Genomic DNA, 21,297 nt, shown 5'->3' on the forward strand with positions numbered 1-21,297 from the left:
GTCACGCTTTCAAGGTGAGAGGTGGAAAGTTTTAAGGGGGATACACGTGGCAAGTACTTCACACAGAGGGTGGTGGGCATTTAGAACGCGTTGCCAGCAGAGGTGGTAGAAGCAGACATGGTAAATTCATTTAAGATGCATCTGGACAAATGCATGAGTAGGTGGGGAGCAGAGGGATACAGATTCTTAGGAATTGACCAATAGGATTAGACAGTACATTTGGATCAGCTCAGGCTTGAAGGGCCGAAGGGCCTCTTCCTCTGCCCTAAAGCTTCTTTGTTCTTGGTTCTTTTCTTTGTTCTTTTTTGTTCTATTTGGATATAGAACTGGCTTGAAGGTGGGGAACACTGCTTAAACTATTCAATCTACCCTTTGTGCATTCTAACATATGGCACTAAATTTGCTCAGCTTGGAATGGCAAGGAGCTGAGAAGAAGTTGTTGGAATTCCTAACTGGAGACCTTTAGCCTTCAGACATGCAATTTAGGAGCAGCGGTAAGTCTTCCTGGGCCCCAGAGTTTGTTCCACCATGAAATAAATTCTTGGTTGATTTGATTGCCCCATTCCTGCCTACCTCTGATAACCTTTCAACCCCATGCTTATCAAGAATCTATCTATCGGTTTCTTAAAAATCTGTTAATCACTCTACTTCCATTAGCCTTTGGGGAAGAAAGTTGCAAAGACATGCGATCTGCTGTGAAGCAGTGAAGGGAATGTGGGGGGAATTCCTAATCTGTTTTGAAAGGGCAACCCCATTTGTTTTAAAACCATGATGCTCAGTTCTAGATTCTCCTACCTTGTCAAAATCATTCTTATACATCTAGTGGATAAAAGCCTAGCCAATCTGATCATCCCCATTTCAGCTTTTGGTCTAGTAAACCTTCTCTGAACCATTGCCAATGCATTTATATCCATCCTTAAATGGAGGAAACCAATATTACATATAATGGTCCAAATGTGCGCTCACCAATGCACTGTAAAATTGGAGCATTGCCCCCTAATTTGTATTAAATTCACTTATAATAAACAATAACATTCTACGAGATTTCCTGATTAATTGCTGTATCTGCATACTATGTTTTGTGATTTGTGTGCTAGCATTCTGTATCTGAGACCTGCATCCCCTCATGATTTAATTTGTATGCTTCTTAATTATTCTTCCTGCTGAAAACATTTCACGTTTTCCCACATCATACTTCATTTGACTGGTCTTTGCCCACTCATATAACCTATCTATATCATTTTTGTAGCCTCCTTCTGCCTTTTTAACTTACTTTCATACCTACCTTTTGTGTTATTATTATTATCATCATCATCATCATCATCATCCTTATGAAGAGAAAAAGATTTGATGACTAAGAACATATGAAATCAAGGCAGAGGTAGACCATTTGGACTCTCAGGCCTGCTCTGGCATTCACTAACATCACTGATCTGTTTGTTTCAATCTACCCCCACTAACCTTGGATTCTGGTTTGGTGGGGAATTAATTGCCTGCTGCCTTAAAGATATTCAGTGATCTCACTTCCACCACCTTCTGAGGCAGACCTTTCCAAAGTTGCATACAGTTCTCAGGAAAACAAACATTTCACTTGTCCTCAAAGTCAACTCTCAATTTTAAAACAGTCCCCCTAGTTTAGATTAGATTCCCTACAGCATGGAAACAGGCCCTTCGGCCCAACCAGTCCACACCGTTCCTCCAAAGAGTAACCCATTTCCCTCTGACTAATGCACCTAACACTATGGGCAATTTAGCATGGCCAATTCACCTCAGCTGCACAGCTTTGGACTGAGAGGAAACCCACACAGACACGAGGAGAATGTGCAAACTCCACACAGTTGCCTGACCTTGGGACCCTGGCGCTGTGAGGCAGCAGTGCTGGTCACCGTGCCTCCACTTAACCACAAAAGGAGACATCCTTCCCATGTCCATCTTCTGAAGACCACTCCTATTTCAGTCGAATCACCCCTCATGCTTCTAAACTTCACATCCTGTACAGTCTATCTTATTGGGATCATATTATAGACACACACACACACACCCCACCTTCCCTACTGTGGGATCCACTTCTGTCTTTGAGCCAGAAAATCTCCACCTGGAACTGCTCAGTCAATCCAGCACTCCATGGTTGAGTGCACTCCCTTGGCAGGCAGTTCAGTATTGGCAGGAGCTGTGTGCAAGTTGGACTGTGAGGGTGACAGGAGAATCAGTCGTACACTGGCAATGAGATGTGCTGCAAAGATTAATAAAACTTTTCATTACACACCACTATTTTCAGTTGACAAGTTTTTAACCAAACTTCTGACACTGTTACTTTAGGCAGACAGTGAGGGAACATAATGTTACGCTTACCTTTTATAGTTACTTTGGCCAACCTGTTCTTTATAATTAGCAATATAAAAAAAAATGCCAAATAATTTCTTGAATGTAGGCTGTTAGGCACAGCAAGTTTCTCTCTTTATCATTCCTCTGACTCATGGAGAGAATGGTACAGTTTTTGTTCAAAAATTTTCTATTAGGTCCTGTAAATAACCAGCTCACAAACAGAAATTGCTGGTGAGACTCAACAGGTCTGGTGGCATCTGTGGAGACAAAACTGAGCCAAAAGTTTTTGAATCCAGTGACTTTTCATCAAAAGATGCATAACCAGTTCAGATGTTAAAACGATTAAAGCAAGATGGGAGATTGGAGTCACATATTTAAGCTAAAAGTACTCTGACAGCAGAAAAATGCACTGTGCATGACATAAATACACAGAAGCTTGCTGTTCAGTGGTACTTTCTGGGTTTCAAGTGAAATGATGCCAGATCTCAGTCTCTTGTTTGAAAAAGGTCCAATAACTCTTCCACATGCACTTAATTGTATCCTTGGAGCTGATATAGATCATCTTATGAAGAACCATGAACAGAGTCCGAAGATCCTGCTGGAAGCTCCTGCAATGTCCTGCAAACACTGACTGACTAGCCAGTTAATTTCCTTTCACTGGTAATTACTGGGGGAGCACTGATGCCTCAGACACTAGTGGAGTGCCATTCTGTTGAGCTACCAGGATATTGTCAATATTTGCCTTGACGGGTAGAATTTTACAAAGATGTTGCAGTCCCCCACAACTGCAGAGTCACAGACTTGATTTGCAAGCTTCGGTGTAATTGCGAGACTTGAGAAACATTGATTCTCAATGATATGGCCTAGCAATCTCTCAGCAGAAGCCCCATATACTATTGCAATTTACCTCGTAGTGATTACAAATGGTGCTTATGGGAAAGTAAGAGGTGTGGGAGACCATGATTGCACACCAGCTGCTAATCTCAATGGCATTGGCATCAGTTTTCTGAGCAGCCTATGTATTTCATAAATGATGCTCAATCGTATTGAGCGAGAATTTGGCCCCCAAATACTGTGTGCCCTCAAGTAAAAGTTGACCCCCTATTTTGGCCAGAAAATCTGGAATTTTCCACATCTCGTATTGAAGTTGACCTTAGTTCTTCTTTGATAACAGATCAACATTTGTGAGGTAACGTATTATCTTGTACATAAATATTACCATGAGGAAATGAATTTTTTTCATAAAATTCACCAATTTGGTACAAAGGTTTAAGACACATCCGGTCAGAGTCCTGTGACAATTTCCCCTTGTGTGTAGCTCAGCTGAGCCCCATTCCCATATGGCACTTGTGGAGTGCAGTCATAAGGATGAGATTTTGAACTTTAAACCAACTAAAGACGGTGCACCATTAAATTACTGTAATTTCCTTTTCTTACCCTTTTATTCATTTAGAGATCAAGCAGGCTTCTGCTAATGATAGTGTTTTGGACTGTAGGATGAATTTCTGCCCTTAAAGTATCCATGTAATAGTCCTCCCATAAATTTAAAAGTAGTTTAAAAAATTAGACTTTTGCATCTGTATATACAAAAAATGTTGACCAAATGATAACAAAGTCTCTGAATAAAGGGGTTTTCTGCAGAAGCAGCCGGACAGTTAAATCTTCTCCAGAGTGCAATGCAGCATCTTGACCAGTGAGACAAATAACTGAGTTCCAGCATTTTGATCATCATCAACACCTCTACATTTTTTTCAGTGCACATTTTCACAAGGGTTCCCTGGTAAGATAATTTCTCACAGATCAGAGAATTCAATACGATCCTTGAAGTAACGTTTTTGCATTTGTTAGGATTTCTCTTCTCCTGTGGGTGAACTCTTTCTTTCGGAAAAAGATGTTGCAGGTGCCTTGGAGCAGTGTCAATACTTTCAGGGCCCTCCAAACCTGCTCACTAATTCACAGCAAAAGCTAAGCACTTGGCAGAAGGTTCATACTTCAACACTAAGTACTGTACCCATAAGCCCCACACACGATTTGTATCAACAGGTGTGGCCATTGTAAGAGTTTGGCACCGACCTGGGAGGAACTTGCCAAGCAGGAGTTTCCTGGTTTAAGTGATATCAAAATCGCAGAAGTGGACTGTACGCAACAGCGCACCATCTGCAATCAGTTCTCGGTGAGTACAAAACAATTACCCAGAGATGTTGAAAACTAGTAAATGGTGGAAAAATGTGAAAGGAAAGTTTTCCATGTAGCTCAAAGCAGCAACGTTGAAATCAGAGTTTTGGAAAACATTACAAGCTTTATTTGATTTTGAGATACATTAGCAAATGCTGTAAAATACAAGCTAGTCAAGGCTAACTTTCATACACTGGTTGAGGATACTGTTCAGTGCCATGAAGACTATCCATCAGTAAGACCTGCTCACTGATAGTCTATTGCATATAAAACATCAGGTCTAGTACAGGCTGCCATTGAATTGTTAATTGCTACTCATAAGTAGGGAGTGAATCAATGCTTTTTGGTTTGAAACTATATGGACAATATTATAAGTTGACAGCCCTCTTCCCGGTCATCTTCCTCCTTGTGAAAGTTTTGGTTCCAGGAGTGAGAAACCTCAGATGTGAAGTTGGATTGAAGTTCGGACTATTTTCCTGAGAGAAGATAGAGGAAATTTGATAGACACATTCAAAAATCATGAGGGGCCTGTACAGAATTCACTATTCCTACTCATGAATGGATCATGAATATTTAAAGTAAATGACAAAATAAGCAAAATGACAAAGACTTTTCTCATGCAGTGAATGGGTAAGGTGTGAAATGCACTGGCTAAGAGTCTTGGAAACAAGTCCAACTGATGCATTCAGAAAGGAATTAGCCTTAACTAAAAAGAGAGAATGAGTAGTTACAATGGAAAGGCAGGAGAATGTTGTATTGCCCATTTGGGGAGTTAGTGCAGAGAGGGCTTTTAAAAACTAGAATATATCCATCTAGAACCCAAAACATCCCTGAAAAATAACTTGTTTGCAAGCTGTCTTAGTGCTTTGCCTCTGTCAGGGAGGTCTTGTTCTATAATTATTTATTAAGCCAATAGAGACACTTACTTTTGTGCCAATTTGTTAGTGTTGTACTGTTGGTTATGGTGGTGTTCAAGGTGGAAACTGTTTAAGTGGACAGGAGAAAGTTATTTTGGTGAAAGTGCAGTAGTTCTGGGTAACATTGGGATATCAGTTAATTCTCCAGATATTATACACTACTCAGTTTCTAATATTTAAAGAAAAGATCACAGAAACGTCTGTTTAATCATAAATCCTATAAGAGCATCTTACTAAATAAAGGGTAGTGATACCTCAGTCAGCCTGTGCTCCATGCTATCTTGACAATTACTATAAAATCTGATGAAGCAAAAGAGAACCAGCTTCATTTTATGTAGTCAAGCAAACATTTTTAATTCAACACGAAATTGGGGGCCTTAAATTATTCACTATTTTTTCCTTTCTCGAATATCATTTTGCCTGCTTGAAATGAGCAGGGTACTAGTGAAAGAGATAATCAAGAAGGCAGTTACTGTTTTCACTTTCTTTCTGAAGTATCAACCACGCTAGGATATAGTTTCAGCAGCATTGCTCACACTCGAGTCAAAGTGGCATTTGTGTGAATCGTGACAATAGATGTTATCTAGTTCTGATCACAAAGGGTCTCCATTTCCAGTATGCGTTCCTAGATTGAAGTTGTAAACGAGGATTCCTTTGCTTATGAACATAACTACCAAGAGATAATCTGAGATGCACTGGGAGTTAAGACAAAGACTATGTTCTTGGCAGCAGATGCCATAATGTCAGTGTCAGTTTGTACGTTTTATGATTGATCTAAGACAGCTGTAGGGCCAGGAGGAAGCTATTTAGGCCCAGGGAAATGGTTTAGCTCAGTTGGCTGGATTGTTGATTTTACAGAGCAATGTGACTGCCAACAGCATGGGTTCTATTCCCTTCACTGGTTTGATGTTACCATGAAGGACACTGCTACTTAACCTCCTCCCTCCGGTGGCCCTCAGGTTAAATCACCACCAGTTACTTCGCTCTAATGAGAGAGCGGCCCATATGGTCTGTAAGACTATGGTGACAACATTTAGGCCCATATGTGTTTTACCAGTGAGATCATGGCTGGTCTTGATCTTGAATCAATTGCCTTTTGAGAAAGGCAGCCCTAGTTTTCTGCCCTATCTTCTACAAAGATTTGTTTCCTTATTTTATTTCAAAAAGACTGGTTTGTAATAGATCTGGTTTTTAAGCTATTCATTTTCCTGAGCCATAAGATGAAAATGGATAATCTAATTAGAGCCTTAACAACACTTGCCTCTTCCCCAGCACCATAAATTCTTAAATTGAGTGTTAGGGCCCTCCATTAAGTTGAATTAAATACTTGTGGGTCAAAAAACTGTCTTAACTCAATACTAAAATATGTTCAATGACTTAGCTTTCATTGAACTTCTCTTCTACAGACAGCAAGGATTAATGAGCTTGTTAAATACAAGTGATTAGGACTGGAGTATGAAATAAAAAATATCAAATTCTAATTTGCCTTAGATTAGGGTATCACCGATTACAGAGGAACCTTGATTATCCGAATTTTGGATTATCCAGCAAGATTGAAAGGGTCCCGATGCTTGGCTAAACTGTGTTATCCACCATTCAGTTATCCGAAATATTCCTCTCTCCTGTGTTCCTCAGCTAATCGAGGTTCCTCTGTAGATAGTGAAAGTCTTAAATGTTCCAAATGTGGTTCCCAACAATGTTGTTGTCATCTATGATTTGGGGAAATGGTTAAAAACTAAAAATATAGTGGAAAAAATTCTCAATGGCGTAGCAGGTTAAAAAGAAAGTCAAAGGTTGAAAAAGCAAAAGTGATTGCACGATGGCTATAAGCAAGACAACAAATTGGTAAGGTACATCTCACCAGGTTACAGGTACTGGGATGTAGTTTTTAATTCCAGATACTTAAATTTCACAGATTAGATCATATCAGGGATATGACGCTTCAGTCCTGCTGAGAAATTGGGAAATAGCATTATATTCCATACAATTAAATTCAACAATAAATTGAAGGGAAATAGAACACACACTCAAATAGCAGTGGCTCATTTATAGAAATAGGTAATAAGGCAATAATAATTTAGGATCAGAACAAGATGAGAAGCAAACATTGAATGCATCGCAACTGACAACAACTAATTCAAGCATGCCACTTGTAGAGAAAATAGACAGTTAGAAAATAACACAAGTATTGTACAGGCAGTAGGCACCAGTAGTTTCCTATTGTTTTAAAGCATAGGATAGAGTTTAACATTCATGGTTTATACATCTACTACTCTATAGCTTGATTTCCACTCAAGGTCTTCAGCCCATTTAGAGACTGTCTCTGTCTCTGTCTGATTTTAATTTCACATTCGGCCCAGGATTCTGATCACTTAGTGCATCAATTGAACAAAAATCAGAGTCTGTTTACAAATTTTTAATTGACCGATGAGACAAGGGATACATTTAATGTGGGGGTGGTAAGATTGTAGATTAGAAATACCCTTTTTGTGTAAACATACACCATTTGCAGAGGATGAGTGTGTTAGTCTACCATGACTCTGTACCTCTAGCACTTGACTTCCTCCTCCCCCAGGCCAGCCCAGTAATCTCATGGCTGAGTAAACAGTTGAGCGGAAGGTAAAATTGATGAAGGTACCCCCTGATATTCTCTCAGATCAGAAGCCAGTCTAATGGAACTTTCTTCTAATATCTAGTATTATTTTTAATCAGTACACTTTATTAAAGGGTAAGACTTCAAACTTTCAAGATTTCCTTCCCCAGAAAATAGATCGACTAGAAGGTTATTTTTCCTCCTCTAGTTGGGTTTGTGGCCTTAAAAGGATTGAGTTAAAAGTTTAAATGGGCAAAAGAGAGCTGACCTGATGTCACAGATACAATTGCACATGTGCAAGTGGTTCCCAGTGGTGTATTTGTATTGGGTACAGGCACTCTTATTGTGGGTAGATGTATAAAAGGGAAAAAGAAAACTAAAGTGTGTTTTTATTTTAAGGTCCGTGGTTATCCAACATTGCTGCTGTTCCGTGGTGGACAGCAGCAAAGTGAATACAATGGAGCGAGAGATTTGGAAGCTCTTCACAACTACATCCTACAGCAAGCCAGGGACGAACTGTAAAACATGTCCTTTTTGTCCAGCCACCACCTCGTGTCACTGTTTACAAGTTTGTGTTTTTTTGATGTGTAAACTTCTTCATGGTCATCAACGTATTCCATAAAGGTTATTGCCAACTTACCAGCCTTCTAGATGAAGAAGTTGACTTCGCTTTCATCATATAGTGGTGCCTTCTAAGTATGTGGTAGTGAGTGGTGAGATCTTGCTTGTTTATCACCCCTATTAGCCATCTTTTAAAACTCAAATGGATGTGATTCATGTGTTGTTATCAGACAATCACCGGCTATCAAGTGTACCTGGTTAATAATTACAGTACTGTGGGGAGAAAACTAAACACGAATACCTCAGTGCATCTTCAAGCCACATTCATCTGCACAAGTTAATAAGAAGGAAGCCAAGCCAGTTTATAATGAGTGATTGATAACATTTGTAGAGTGTGAAAGACTGAGACAACACATACTGGTGTAAAAAAACAAGAGTATGGGCAGTATCCATGTAGGGATTGTTTTTCCCCTCAAAAAGCAACAGCAATTAAATCCCTTGTGAACAAAACTGGGTAAATGTGGCAGTTATCACATAATATGGTAACATGCTATATCCCCCTTTTGAGCTTTAATTTATGTGGTAAATAGTTCCAGAAACACACTGCTTTTTATTGAATTTATTTTAAAAGAACTGGACACTAGAGAAGTGAATGAGAGCGCAAAACTTAGCATAAAATGAAAAGTTAAAGTTGAAGAATTTCAAATTTAATGAATGCATCAAACATGCCAAAGGCATTCAAGCTGGTTGCCATTGGCAAGGTAATTCTTGGAAAAAAATAATGAGTGTAGCCCCAAGATGCCAAACTGTATATTGTGTGAGCAAACTGCACAAAAAAAACCCACGACTTTAACATCATTTATTGTTAGCATGTATGTATGGAGAATGAATTGTTCTTTAAGAGAGGCAAGGGAGCAGTAAGTGTGTGTGTGGTTGGCACTTAGATTTTTGTATAAAAAGAATCATTAAACAAATGTGGGATTATGTCAATAGTTTACACTACTTGGCAATTTCTAATAAACATTTCTTAAAAATGATTGTCCAGAGTGCGTTTCATAAAAGTAATGTGCATGGTGTGCCTGAACCAGGGGCTGTGATGAAGTGGTCTTGCAGCTTTTCATAATGCTCAAATTTGAAACTGTAAAACTGTAACTGAAGTGTCTCCAGAATCTCTCACCTGGTCTTCTACCATCTTAAAGCCTAGTGGCTGCTAGCATCATCATTACAGCCCCTAGTTAAAAACACAGTTACCATAAAAACCCCAAAACAAATAAATTACATTTCTTATGAAAACTTTGTACAAAATATATTACAAAAGCCTTTTTAAGTAGAAACTTTTTAAAAAAATTGTAAACATTATTTACAGAGGTATTGCTCCAGGATGTATATCACTATGCACTCAGGATATAGTTACTCTCCAGTAGTTTCAGGTCAAGATGAACTTTCTTGTCCTTTTAATGACAGCCACATGCTCTGACCACCATGTTCCTGTATTTTTTCAATATAACGTTTGAGCTGTCATCGAAGAAGAGGACTGAAATTGCGTTCAGCTTAGTGGGAGCACAGCAGGGCTTGGGAATGTAGTCTGGGTTCATGAGGTGGACCTATCGTCAAAGAAATTCAAAATGTTCAGATAGGTATGTGGTCAGATACATCCTGTAATATATTTATCTACTTTTGTCAAACTCTAGCAGCTGATGTGCGCTTTTCAATGCATTGTTTCACACACAATGTTGTTGCAAATTCTGCATCTAGGCTGCTAAAGTAAAAAAGATACTCTTCAACGTACTCGACATTGGGAGGAATCTTGCCATCTTTCAAAGGTCAGTCCACAATCGTTAGGAATTTTAACTACTGTTGCAGATGCAATTCAGGTGCCTGTTTTGAGAACCAAAGGCTCACCAAGTAGTGTTATCACTGGATACAAGCACTGACTTGACAAACAAATGACACTGCGTGGCATAAGATAGGAAGAGAGACTTCCTAGGAAATACAGGACTATTTTTCCTGGTACATCAGAGGTTAAGGGGTGACCTTATAAAAGGTTCATAAAATCATGAGGGACATGGATAGGGTAAATAGGTGAATAGCCAAAGCCGTTTTGGAGTCCAAAACTAGAAGGCATAGGTTGTAGGCAAAGCTAAAGATATAAAAAAGGGACCTAAGGGGCAACCACTTCACACAGGTGGTGGTACGTGTATGGAATGAGCTGCCAGAGGTGGAGTCTGGTATAATTACAACATTTAAAAGGCATCTCCATGATTACATGAATAGGAAGAGTTTAGAGGGATATGGGTCAAATACTGTCAAATGGGACTGGATTAATTTAGAATATGGTTGGCATGGCTGAATTGGACTGAATGCTCTGTTTCTGTGCTGTAAAAGTCTATGACTAGAAGCAAATCCAGAAATACAGCTAATCGGTTTCCAGAGGAATTGGGATTGATTGTTTTAGTAGGAATTATAACTTCTGATAACCCTAAACCATGTTTGTGGCCATGGATTGGGAGAGCTATTAGGATGACTAGGGAATCCAGAATTTATTTAGTAAGGTCATTCTGTTCATTGAAGTGGCTTGTATTCTCTCATCAGAGGGGAAACCTCATTTTATTGCAGTACAGGTAGACAACCTATATTCGAAATCTGAAAAGCTCAATTCCGAAGGCTTTTTCGTGAAGGTTTTTTCTCATTAACAAGCTTGTTTGGCTTTCAAGCAGATAACCCAAGTTGACACCCTCTCGATGCAGGTCACTCAGCTCCGACATTGGGCGGGGGGGGGGGGGGGGGGGGCGGTGTGACAGCGGCGTGACTCAGCACTGGCAGGCCTCAATTCTGTCTCTGGGCCCAATTTACTCAGTGATTCTCCTCTGGTAAGATTTTTTTTTATAAAAAAAATTGATTCACCAAACAGTCACTTCTTCTGAAATTCAAAAAATCCTGAATTCCGAAAACTAGCTGGTCCCGAGCATTTCGGATAGAGGATTGTGCATCTGTACTAACCACCATTTAAATTTCTCAGCATTTACTTTGTAGTTGATATTTCCTGTCTTTCTGGAATCTCTCCTCAAAGTAGTTGTTCTAGTCTTTTTAAAAAGTAAATATTAGATTTTTTTTAAACAATCCATATCTCATTAATCACCAAAACATTAAAAACATTATAGCCCCATCTTTATTCATCTATTGTTTATTTTTACTTCTAATAGTTGCCTCTGTCTTTCAGCTGTACTGCTTCTGAAATCCTCATTCATTAGGGGTCTTAAACACCCCTAAAACCTGACTACTCAAACATTCTGCTCCCTACCTCCCAAATTCTACTCTTGATAAATCTTAGGAATCCAAAACTCTGCAGTTCCTTTCCTAGCTTGCTCCAAGTTCTACTCACCCTGATGTAGTTGATTCGTAATGGTTTCCAGTTTGCCTACCTTGTTAGGATTCTCATTCTTGTTTTCCAATTCCTTAATGATCTCCCCCTGTTTCTGAATCTTTAGCAATATCTGTGCTTATCTAATGCCAGTCTTTTGGCAACCAATTCTGGCTACATTTCCAGCTGCTTAGACCCAAGCTCTGGCATTCTGTCTCTCTTTTCTTAAGAGGCCTTTGAACCACAGTAGCTGTCAGGTCAATGGGATATGATATTTAATGAGGGTTTCTATAGAAATGTAAGCTGCAGCTGCTTTTTTTTTTGATACTTCAATTTCACTCAGATTCAGTTGCTTACGATTCCAAGGTTAATTTGCCTTTCATTTTAAATTTACAGCCCTGGATTTTTTTCTGCAAAACACATGAAAGAAATTCATCCAGGCCCCTTCCGCTGCACCATCAAGTTGCAAACCAACCTGACTTGGAAATACATAGTCGTTCCTTCAGTTGTTGCTGGGTCAAAATCCTACAATGCCCTCCAAAACTGCACCGTGGGTGCACCAATACCACATGGACCACTGTCATTCAAAGTAGTAGCTCACTACCACCTACAGGACAATTGGGATGGCCAATAAATGCCAGCTCAACCAGCAACATCCACATCCTGGCAACAAATTTAAAAAAAAGCTGGTCCTCAAAATTCCCAACCATGCAAAACCATAGGCACTTGAGTCTGTGGTGAGAAAGTAACAAAATGAGAATTTCAAAATACTCGGTAAAGGGAAGACCAATAATCTGCTCAATTTCCTTTTGCATTTCATTGAAATGCAAGTTGACAACATGCAATTATACACTCGATTGGACAAAACTTGATGTGGCTCTCATGCCTTCAATAACTTCCCCAGGGAAACTGGGGAACTTGTTTCCTTGTCTCAGTTTGGGAGCTCTTTGTACTTTTAGGAGACTGGGTTATAGGGTAGTGGGTTGATTCTGGATTTTATCTGATTAAAAAATAAATTCCTTAGTGGACACCGTGGGGAGCAGAGCCCCGAGCAGGAGAATTCAGAATAATACGTCCTGGGTCCATAATTTGCAAGTGGAAACCTGAGGTATAGAGGGGCCATTTCTCAAAGCAGCTATCCGTACAGAGCTGCAAGGAAATGGAAAGGGAGCAACAGCAAGGGTAATTATCCCACCTGGGTTCGTCTTCATGCTAAAGTGTGAAAGGAGTGTGCACCGGCTGGACTGAAACATCTCAGGCCTCAGTTGACGCCAATGAATGAATTTCTGAGTCAATGGAGAAAGAAAATTGTCAACTTTAAACACAAAATCCTTCATATGTGGTGTCAGCTCCATCACGGCCATGAGGTGACAGTGACTCTCTCCCTCTTCTCCCCCCGTCCATGTATCCAGTGGCAGGTGCTGCAACAGAACTAAATGGTAGCCAGAGCATTACTCACCAGTGTTTGTACGATCGCATGGTTTGTTGCATTCATATGTGCATTAAGAGGAAATGAGCACTCTCCATCACAGTAATATGCTGCATAACCTTCAGGTGCTATTATCCAGTCCTTTGAAAACATGAATTGAATTGTAATATTAACAGGTTATTATTTTAATAGTAAATTATTCTCCATCAGTCGACTATAACAATGTCCATTTCTTCCCCACTGGCTAAGCGCTCTGTCACATTGTCATCTCTAGTTAGCTATTTTCTGCTGTTTCCATCTGAAAACAACTTATATAAATAAATTCTACCAAGAATATTTTACCAGACCTTCAGGAACCTAAATCAATCCATTTTGCATCATTTAAAATAATGCTTGCTGTACAATTCATTGGAAACATTAGGAAACCAATTTTCAATTAATTGCTCCCACTATGAGTGAGCATTTGATAACAGAATGGCATTTCTACACATAATTTGGGCATAAAGAATGTGGTTCTGATGCTTAAAAATAAGCCAGTTTAAATGGTCACAGTGAGGAAAGAAAGCAACAAACAGTAAAGTGAGACAAGCCCAAACTGCATGGGTTCTGTGCTTAAAAATTAATCAAAATTAGCAGTGAGGAGAATGGGAGATTGGAGACACGATCGAAGCATCCTTCTTATTAGCACTGCATTGGAGAGTTCTGTAAATACTTATGGTGCCAGCCAATGGGAAAAACTGCCAAGCACAGATCAGGCCCCCTTTCTAATGCTATTTATAGCCTTGCATTGTCAAAGTTCGGAGTTTTTTAAAACCTGTATTCTCCAAAATCCAGCACCTGAGGGGATGCAATTTCATTTTGAAATGCAACTGATGCCAGTATTTAAAAAAAAGGTTTTGTTTTTAAGAAAGGTATTGAATTAGAGAAAGTTTTCTCTCATTATACCAGGGATGGGGTATTGTACGAGTCAACTGCTGGAAAAATCGCTGAAAATGTTTTATTCAACATAATAAATTATGCTGATCTAGGATGCACTGTCTGAAGGGACAGTGGTAACAGATCCTATAGTAATTCTCTAAAGAGAAATTGATAAATATTGGGAATGAACACTGCAAAACTACAGGGAAATGACAGGAGACTGAGACGGGACTAGCTGGGTATCTCTTCCAAAGAGCTAACACAAACAACAGACCAAATGGTTGTAATATGCTGAGATTCTGTGAATACCTTGGCATAGCCACCTCAGAAATCACTATTCATGGGTAACCTTCCACATCCACCCCATACCTGATTCGAACAGTGTCAGTAAAAGTTGAACTGACATGGAAAAAATCTCCATTGATCCCCTGAGATTTTTGTTTTGGACATTATTTCTCCGATTGCAACTTCAGGATAAAAGCCCAACATTAAGCAATGAAAGAAATAACGGATGAAAACAAATCAAGCCACAAAATGAAAAAGGAGATTTGTTTCTAAATTAAACTCAGGGACAATCTAAGATTCAATCACGAAACACTGGGCATACATCTCAAGCAAAGGGTAGTGCATGTATTGAATGCGCTGCCAGAGGAAGTGGAGAAGGTTGGTACAATTACAGCATTTACAACATCTGGATCGGGAAACAAATAGGAAGCTTTTGGAGGGATATGGACCAAATGCTGGCAAATGGGACTAGATTAATTTAGGATATCTGGTCGGCATGGACAAGTTGGACCAAAAGGTCTGTTTCCGTGCTGTACATCTCTATGACTGTAACAGCAATGGGCAAGGAGCTATGAGCGAAATGACTTAAATCAGAGAGCTACTCGATGTTTGATATCCTAGGAGTGAATAAAGAGTGCTTTGCTATATTAAAAACATTTCATCGTTTAAAGAAAGTTTTGGATGGCAAATGGACACAGCAGCCTTTAATATCCAAGTGATAAGACTTAAAAACATTATGTTTTCTTAAAAACAAGGGCAGACTGTTGGTCAGTAAAGTGAGAATACTTATTTTGATTTATTATTGTCACATGCAGCGAGATACAACAAAACGTTTTGCATGCAGTACAGACAGATAATAAAGATCACAGGGTGATTGAACAGAGCAAGCAATACAGTTATGAAGTACACAAAAAGCAAGATCAACATTATATTTGAAATTTCAGATGTTGCTTGCTGCATTTTGTACAGTACAAAGTAATTGTTAATAATCACATAACATCCAGACTTTAAAAAGGCCTCAATTTAAAATTACAATCAAGGAGGTATCATTTTGGACACTTCTTCAGTCCTGAGCAGACTGATTCTTCCTGGCAACCAAAGATGAACCATAAATAATCCACTTTTACATACACAATCATTAAATAGCATGCAGACACAGGAATGACCTGGTTTTCTTCTATACCCTCCTTCCCTAATATAGTTCCATGACCTTTCTCTTTAATTTATTAGAGCCATCAGCAAAACTACAAGTGCCAGGTGAGATACTGCTCATTGGATATAGCAGTTTCAGTGAGAACTAGACATCTCAAATTGTTTCACTGAAGTCTGATGAGCTATTTCAGGAATAATGTCATTAAGCATTACTTACCACATTGCTTTGAAGTGCACCGTTATGCAGGCAGAGATAGCTTTATTTTGCACAGCACCTTTATAACAATAATGAACCAACTGATGGGCTAATTTGAAATGTGTCATGGTGCGTGAAGAATAAGGAGGCCAGGGCAACAGATAATTCTAAATAACTGTTGATATATTTTGGTTCAAGTGTAAAACAACAAGGACAGCAAGCCAATCTCACCCTTCAGCCTCTGATGCTTTGGCATTTGTAAATTATACTCCCCTTTCTCTGTTATTCAATATCAATATCAACAACAGATGGATTAGAGCATGGAACCATCTGACTAATGGGTGAGGATGACTAATTGAGAAAAGTTAAAAATCACACAACACCAGGTTATAGTCTAACAGGTTTAATTGGAAGCACACTAGCTTTCGGAGCGACGCTCCTTCATCAGGTGATTGTCACCTGATGAAGGAGCGTTGCTCCGAAAGCTAGTGTGCTTCCAATTAAACCTGTTAGACTATAACCTGGTGTTATGATTTTTAACATTGTACACCCCAGTCCAACACTGGCATCTCCAAATCATAACATTTTCTCAATTATCACCTACATTCTAAGACTTTCAGCTCAAACAGATAACCTTCAACTTCTCAGAGCACTCAACACACGTAGTGTCCTAGGCCCAAACACCTTCAATTGCTTCAATGACCTATTGGTGAGATCACATTTAGGTCACTGCACACAATTCTGGTCACCATTCTACAGAAAAGATGATATTAAACTTGAGAAAGTTCAAAAAGGATTAGAATTAGAATTAAAATCCCTACAGTGTGGAAATAGGCCCTTCGGCCCAACAAGTCCACACTGATGCTCCGAAGAGCGACCCACTCAGACCCATTTCCCTATCCTATATTTGCCCATGACTAATGCACCTAACCTACACGTGCCTATCGGCAATTTAGATTGGCCAACTGACCTAACCTGCACATCTTTGGACTGTGGAAGGAAACTGGAGCACCCGGAAAAAATGCACGCAAGACACAGGGAGAATGTGCAAACTTCACGTACAGTTGCCAGAGGTTGGAATGGAACTCGGGTCCCTGGCTCTGAGGCAGGGATGCTAACCACTGAGCCACCGCACCACCCCACGATTTACAAGAATGTTCTGAGATTGGAGGTTTTGATCTATACAGAGAGGCTGAAGAGACTGGGGCTTTTATTCCTGGTGCACAGACTGAGGGGTGACCTTATAAAATCATGAGGGGCATGGATAGAGGATAGCCAGGGTCTTTTTTTTCCTTGGAGGCATAGGTGTAAGGTGAGGGGACAAAGATTTAAAAAGGAATTGAGGAGTAACTTATTCACACAGTGAGTGTATGGAACAAGCTGCCAGAGGAAGTGGTGAAGACAGGTACAATTACAACATTTTAAAAGGCATTTGGACAAGTACAAGAAGGGATATGGGCCAAATGCTGACAAATGGTAGGTGGTCAAATTGGGATGAGTGGTTGGTGTGGACAAGTTGGACTGAAGAGACTGTTTCCGTGCTGTATAATTTGATGACTCTGATTTTCCCTTCATCATAAAATTAGAAGTTAGGGTGTTTGCCAATGATTGCATATTGTTTGGTACCATTTGTTACTCCTCAGATACTGAAATAGTCTATGCTCAAATGCAACAAAACCTGGACAATATCCAGACTGGAGCGGAGGAGTGGCAAGTAACATTTGCGCCACACAATACCAAGCAATGATTATCTGCAATAAGGGATGGTCTAACTACGCCTCTTGACATTATATCACTAAATCTCCCATTATAAACATTTTAGGAGTTGAGATTGACTCACTAATAAACAGTGGCTACTAGAGCAGGTCCGAGGCTAGGAATATTGCAGCAAGTAACACACCACCTGACTCTCCAAAGCCTGTCCACCACTTACAAGGCACAAATCAGGAGTGCGATGGAATACTCCCTGCTTGCCTGGATGGGTACAACCCCAATAACACTCAAGATGCTTAATACCATCCTAGACAAAGCAGCCAAGGTTTGATTGGCACCACATCAACAAGAATCTACACATTCCACTGCTGCTCAGTTGCAGCAGTAAGTACCATCTACAAGATGCAAAGATTCTCAGATTGCACCTTCCAAACCTCTGACCACTTCTATCTTGAAGGTCAAAAGCAGCAGATACATGTTAACATTCCACTGCAAGTTCTCCTCCATGCTATACACCACTATTAACAAACACATCGACCCGGACCCAATATACCGGCCACTGCAGCGGACAGATGGAACTGACAACCAGAAGCGGCAGAGACAAACCACTATAAATGCTGGAGGAAACATCACAGAAGCGCTTCACAGGAGGCTCCCAAGCACTGAGGATATCACCTAGACAGGGGACGAAACACCTACAATACAAATTCCCAGCTTGGCAAACAGAACCACAACAACGAGCACTCGAGGTACAAATCTTCTCACAAACTTGAATACACTACCTTCATTGTCACTGGGTCAAAATCATGGAATTCCTGACCTAAGGGGTTTGTAGACTACAGCTGTTAAAGGAGGCAGCTCACCATCACTTCTCCACAAGGGTAACTAGGACAGGCAATAAATGCTGGCCCGCCAGTGATGCCCACGTCTCAACAGTGAATCAAAAAGAAACATTTGGGAAACAGATCAGGTGATCAGTGGAATTACTCTTGTCTGTCTGCATGTGTACACGTGCATGCTCATGGTTGTATATGGATCCATGTCATTTTCTCATTACTACTCAGTGGTTAGTACCGAATCTACTAGAATTCCTGATTCACTTATTATTCTTGTAGTATTTTCTCTCCCTACCACTGGATGGGATTTAAATCCAGTGCTGGAAAACTATAGGAGGCCTGCAAACATGTTCAGGACACCCAAGACTGGTATTGCGAATCAGTACCTTGCCACCATTGGGGCCTCCTATCCAATTAGTTCCCAGACAGGGTGAAAATCCCCTGTGAGCGCCAGAGGCTGACAGTTCTTCAACCCATGCAGTCACTGTATAGGGGAGGGATGATGCCAACTGCAAGTACTGCTATTGCTCTCCTATGCCATCCCTCCCTGATGTTGGGTACCTTGCCTCGTGACTAATGGGCTCAACCATGGCCACCATTTACCCCCCCCTTCCAGAACTTGATTAGAAGGTATAGTGGGGAAGGGAGTTGGGGAAGCGTTGCAGAGAAGGTAGTGGAATCTCCATTCCACACCTTTGCACTCCTGTCAAGCAGTCCCTCCCATCTCCAAACTCATCTTTCATACAGGGCCATTAAAATCTGCTCATTGTACACTTATCGCACACATTTGAACTAATTATCATATTACTCTGATTTTCTCATTTTCAGATTTAACTTAAATTTTTTTTGTTTCTCGCTGATTATCTCTTCCTATCTATCCTCATTGCGATGGTTGTTGAAGGTCAGTCACCACAGCTCCAGGGCATCTCTGCAGAGTTCCTCAGAGTAGAGTTCTAGGCCCAACCCACTTCCATTATGCTGTGAACCATTATGCTGGTTTGTCACAGATGGAATTGGCGGCTGCAGAATGACAATAGTTGGTATGGGGCTTCCTTTCTGTATCCAACGTGGAACCTCTGACTAATTCAGCGACAGTTGGACATGACTGCTATAGCAACCTTCAGCAAATTTTAATCCAAGATGGCAGCAAAGTAGCAGAGCCTAAGCCCCATACATTCCTATCTGCTTTCTTCCTCTTTCGCTTCCCCACCTTTTACTTAAATATTAAACGTTTGCTCTTTTTCTTTACTTTCTTTCCTGTAAAGCCTGGAGAGTGGTGGGTGAAGGATGCTGCCTCCAGTGGCCGCAATGCCAGGATAAGCCGTACATGGCTCCAGCCCTGACCGAGGTCGCGCGGCAAGCAGGTCCCGAGCTGACTCCCCCGGCCTGGACTCGCAGGCTGAGCTGAGACTCCCAGGCTCGCAGCTAGGCCTGAAGGAGCGGAAGAGTCGACGCAAGGGCTGGGCAGCGAACTGGGGGCAGCAGCTGGAGAAGCTTCAGATGGGGAACAGGAGGTAGGGATCCCACGCATCCCCAGGTCTGCAGCTCAGCTTGAACGCTGCAGTCGGGGGAGTGCTGTTGTGGAGGCCTGTGACCGAGACCCCCAGAGCCCATTTGAGAGACTCCCACTGATGTCAAACAGTGACCAGCGGAACAGAGGAGGAGGAACAAGAAGGAGAGAGAAAGATGAACTCCACTGCAGTAAAATCTTGCATTATATTCAGATGTTTCAAGATGGCACCAAGGTGTGGTGACACTTTGCATAATACAGGTGATAAAACACTTCTCACTGCATTTTTAATACACTTGACAATAAATCTAAATTTTCAGCTGCTTCAAAAAGGTCAGAAGTGAGGATGTCTACTGATGACTGCGAAATGTTCTGCGCTATTCAGAACTCCTTAGATGCTAACCTGTCCACATCCAAATGCAGCAGGATCTGGACAATACCAGGCCTGAGATTACAAGGGGCAAATAATATTTGCACCAGGCAAATGCTGGGGAATGACCATCCCCAACAAAAGAGATTCTGATCATCCGCACCCTCCCCCCCTCCCGACTTTCAACAACATTACAATCTTTCCACCGAATCCTCCACTATCAACATCTTAGGGATTATCATTATCCAGAAACTGAACTGGACTAGCCACATAAATACTGTGGCTACAAGAGCAGGTGAGAGGCAAGGGATTCTGCACCAAATAATTCCCTTGACTCCCCAAAAACCTGCCCACCAAGTCAGGAGTGTGATGGAATACTCCCCACTTGCCTGGATGACTGTAGGTCCAACACTCAAGTTTATCACCATTCAGGAAAAGTAGCCCATATGATGGGCACACCATTCATCACCTTTCCAAATTCACACTCTACCTCCCTCCCCACCACAGTGGCAGACATTTTAGGTGTCTAAAAGATACATTGCATTACTCACCAAGGCTTCAACAGTACTTCAAGACCCATGACATCTAGAAGAACCAAGATTGCAGATGCATGGGTAACATCACTGGCTGTAAGTTCCCTTTAAGCTTCCAAAGCTACACATTGTCCTGATTTGCAACTCTATAGCTGTTCCTTTTTGCAGTCTGGTCAAAATAACAGAACTCTCTTCCTAACAGTACTGTAATTGTCCCTGTGCCCAAAGTACTGCAGTGGTTCAAGGCAGCAGCTCACCCTCATCCTTTTCCAGAATAATTAATGATGGATGATAAATACTATCCAAGCCAGTGATATTTCATAATCCCCCAATAACTTACACTGGTTTCATAAAACATTGAGGCCACTAAGTATTAAGATAGGCTGAGAAGAGTGGGGGGGGGCTGAGAAGAGTGGGGGCTAT

The 21,297-nt window shown here is 40.7% G+C and overlaps 2 protein-coding genes across 2 annotated transcripts in view; one reads left to right on the top strand and one right to left on the bottom strand.

Annotated features, from left to right (window-relative positions):
* txndc5 (thioredoxin domain containing 5) overlaps positions 1–9,608 on the top strand; it is a 32,733-nt gene extending 23,125 nt beyond the window's left edge. Inside the window, exons 9-10 of the mRNA XM_060823154.1 lie at positions 4,369–4,498; positions 8,410–9,608. Of these exons, the coding sequence (XP_060679137.1) occupies positions 4,369–4,498; positions 8,410–8,532 (253 nt within the window). The 3' untranslated portion in view covers positions 8,533–9,608. The remainder of the gene's footprint in view (positions 1–4,368; positions 4,499–8,409) is intronic.
* The window catches only part of bmp6 (bone morphogenetic protein 6), a 133,253-nt gene continuing 116,560 nt past the window's right edge, over positions 4,605–21,297 (bottom strand). The window contains exons 6-7 of the mRNA XM_060823153.1: positions 13,392–13,502; positions 4,605–10,175 (exon numbers count right to left, since the gene is read on the bottom strand). Coding sequence (XP_060679136.1) covers positions 10,026–10,175; positions 13,392–13,502 — 261 coding nt within the window. The 3' untranslated portion in view covers positions 4,605–10,025. The remainder of the gene's footprint in view (positions 10,176–13,391; positions 13,503–21,297) is intronic.

This window comes from Hemiscyllium ocellatum, chromosome 4 (genome assembly GCF_020745735.1).
Source record: "Hemiscyllium ocellatum isolate sHemOce1 chromosome 4, sHemOce1.pat.X.cur, whole genome shotgun sequence".
In the NCBI taxonomy this organism is placed as follows: domain Eukaryota; kingdom Metazoa; phylum Chordata; class Chondrichthyes; order Orectolobiformes; family Hemiscylliidae; genus Hemiscyllium; species Hemiscyllium ocellatum.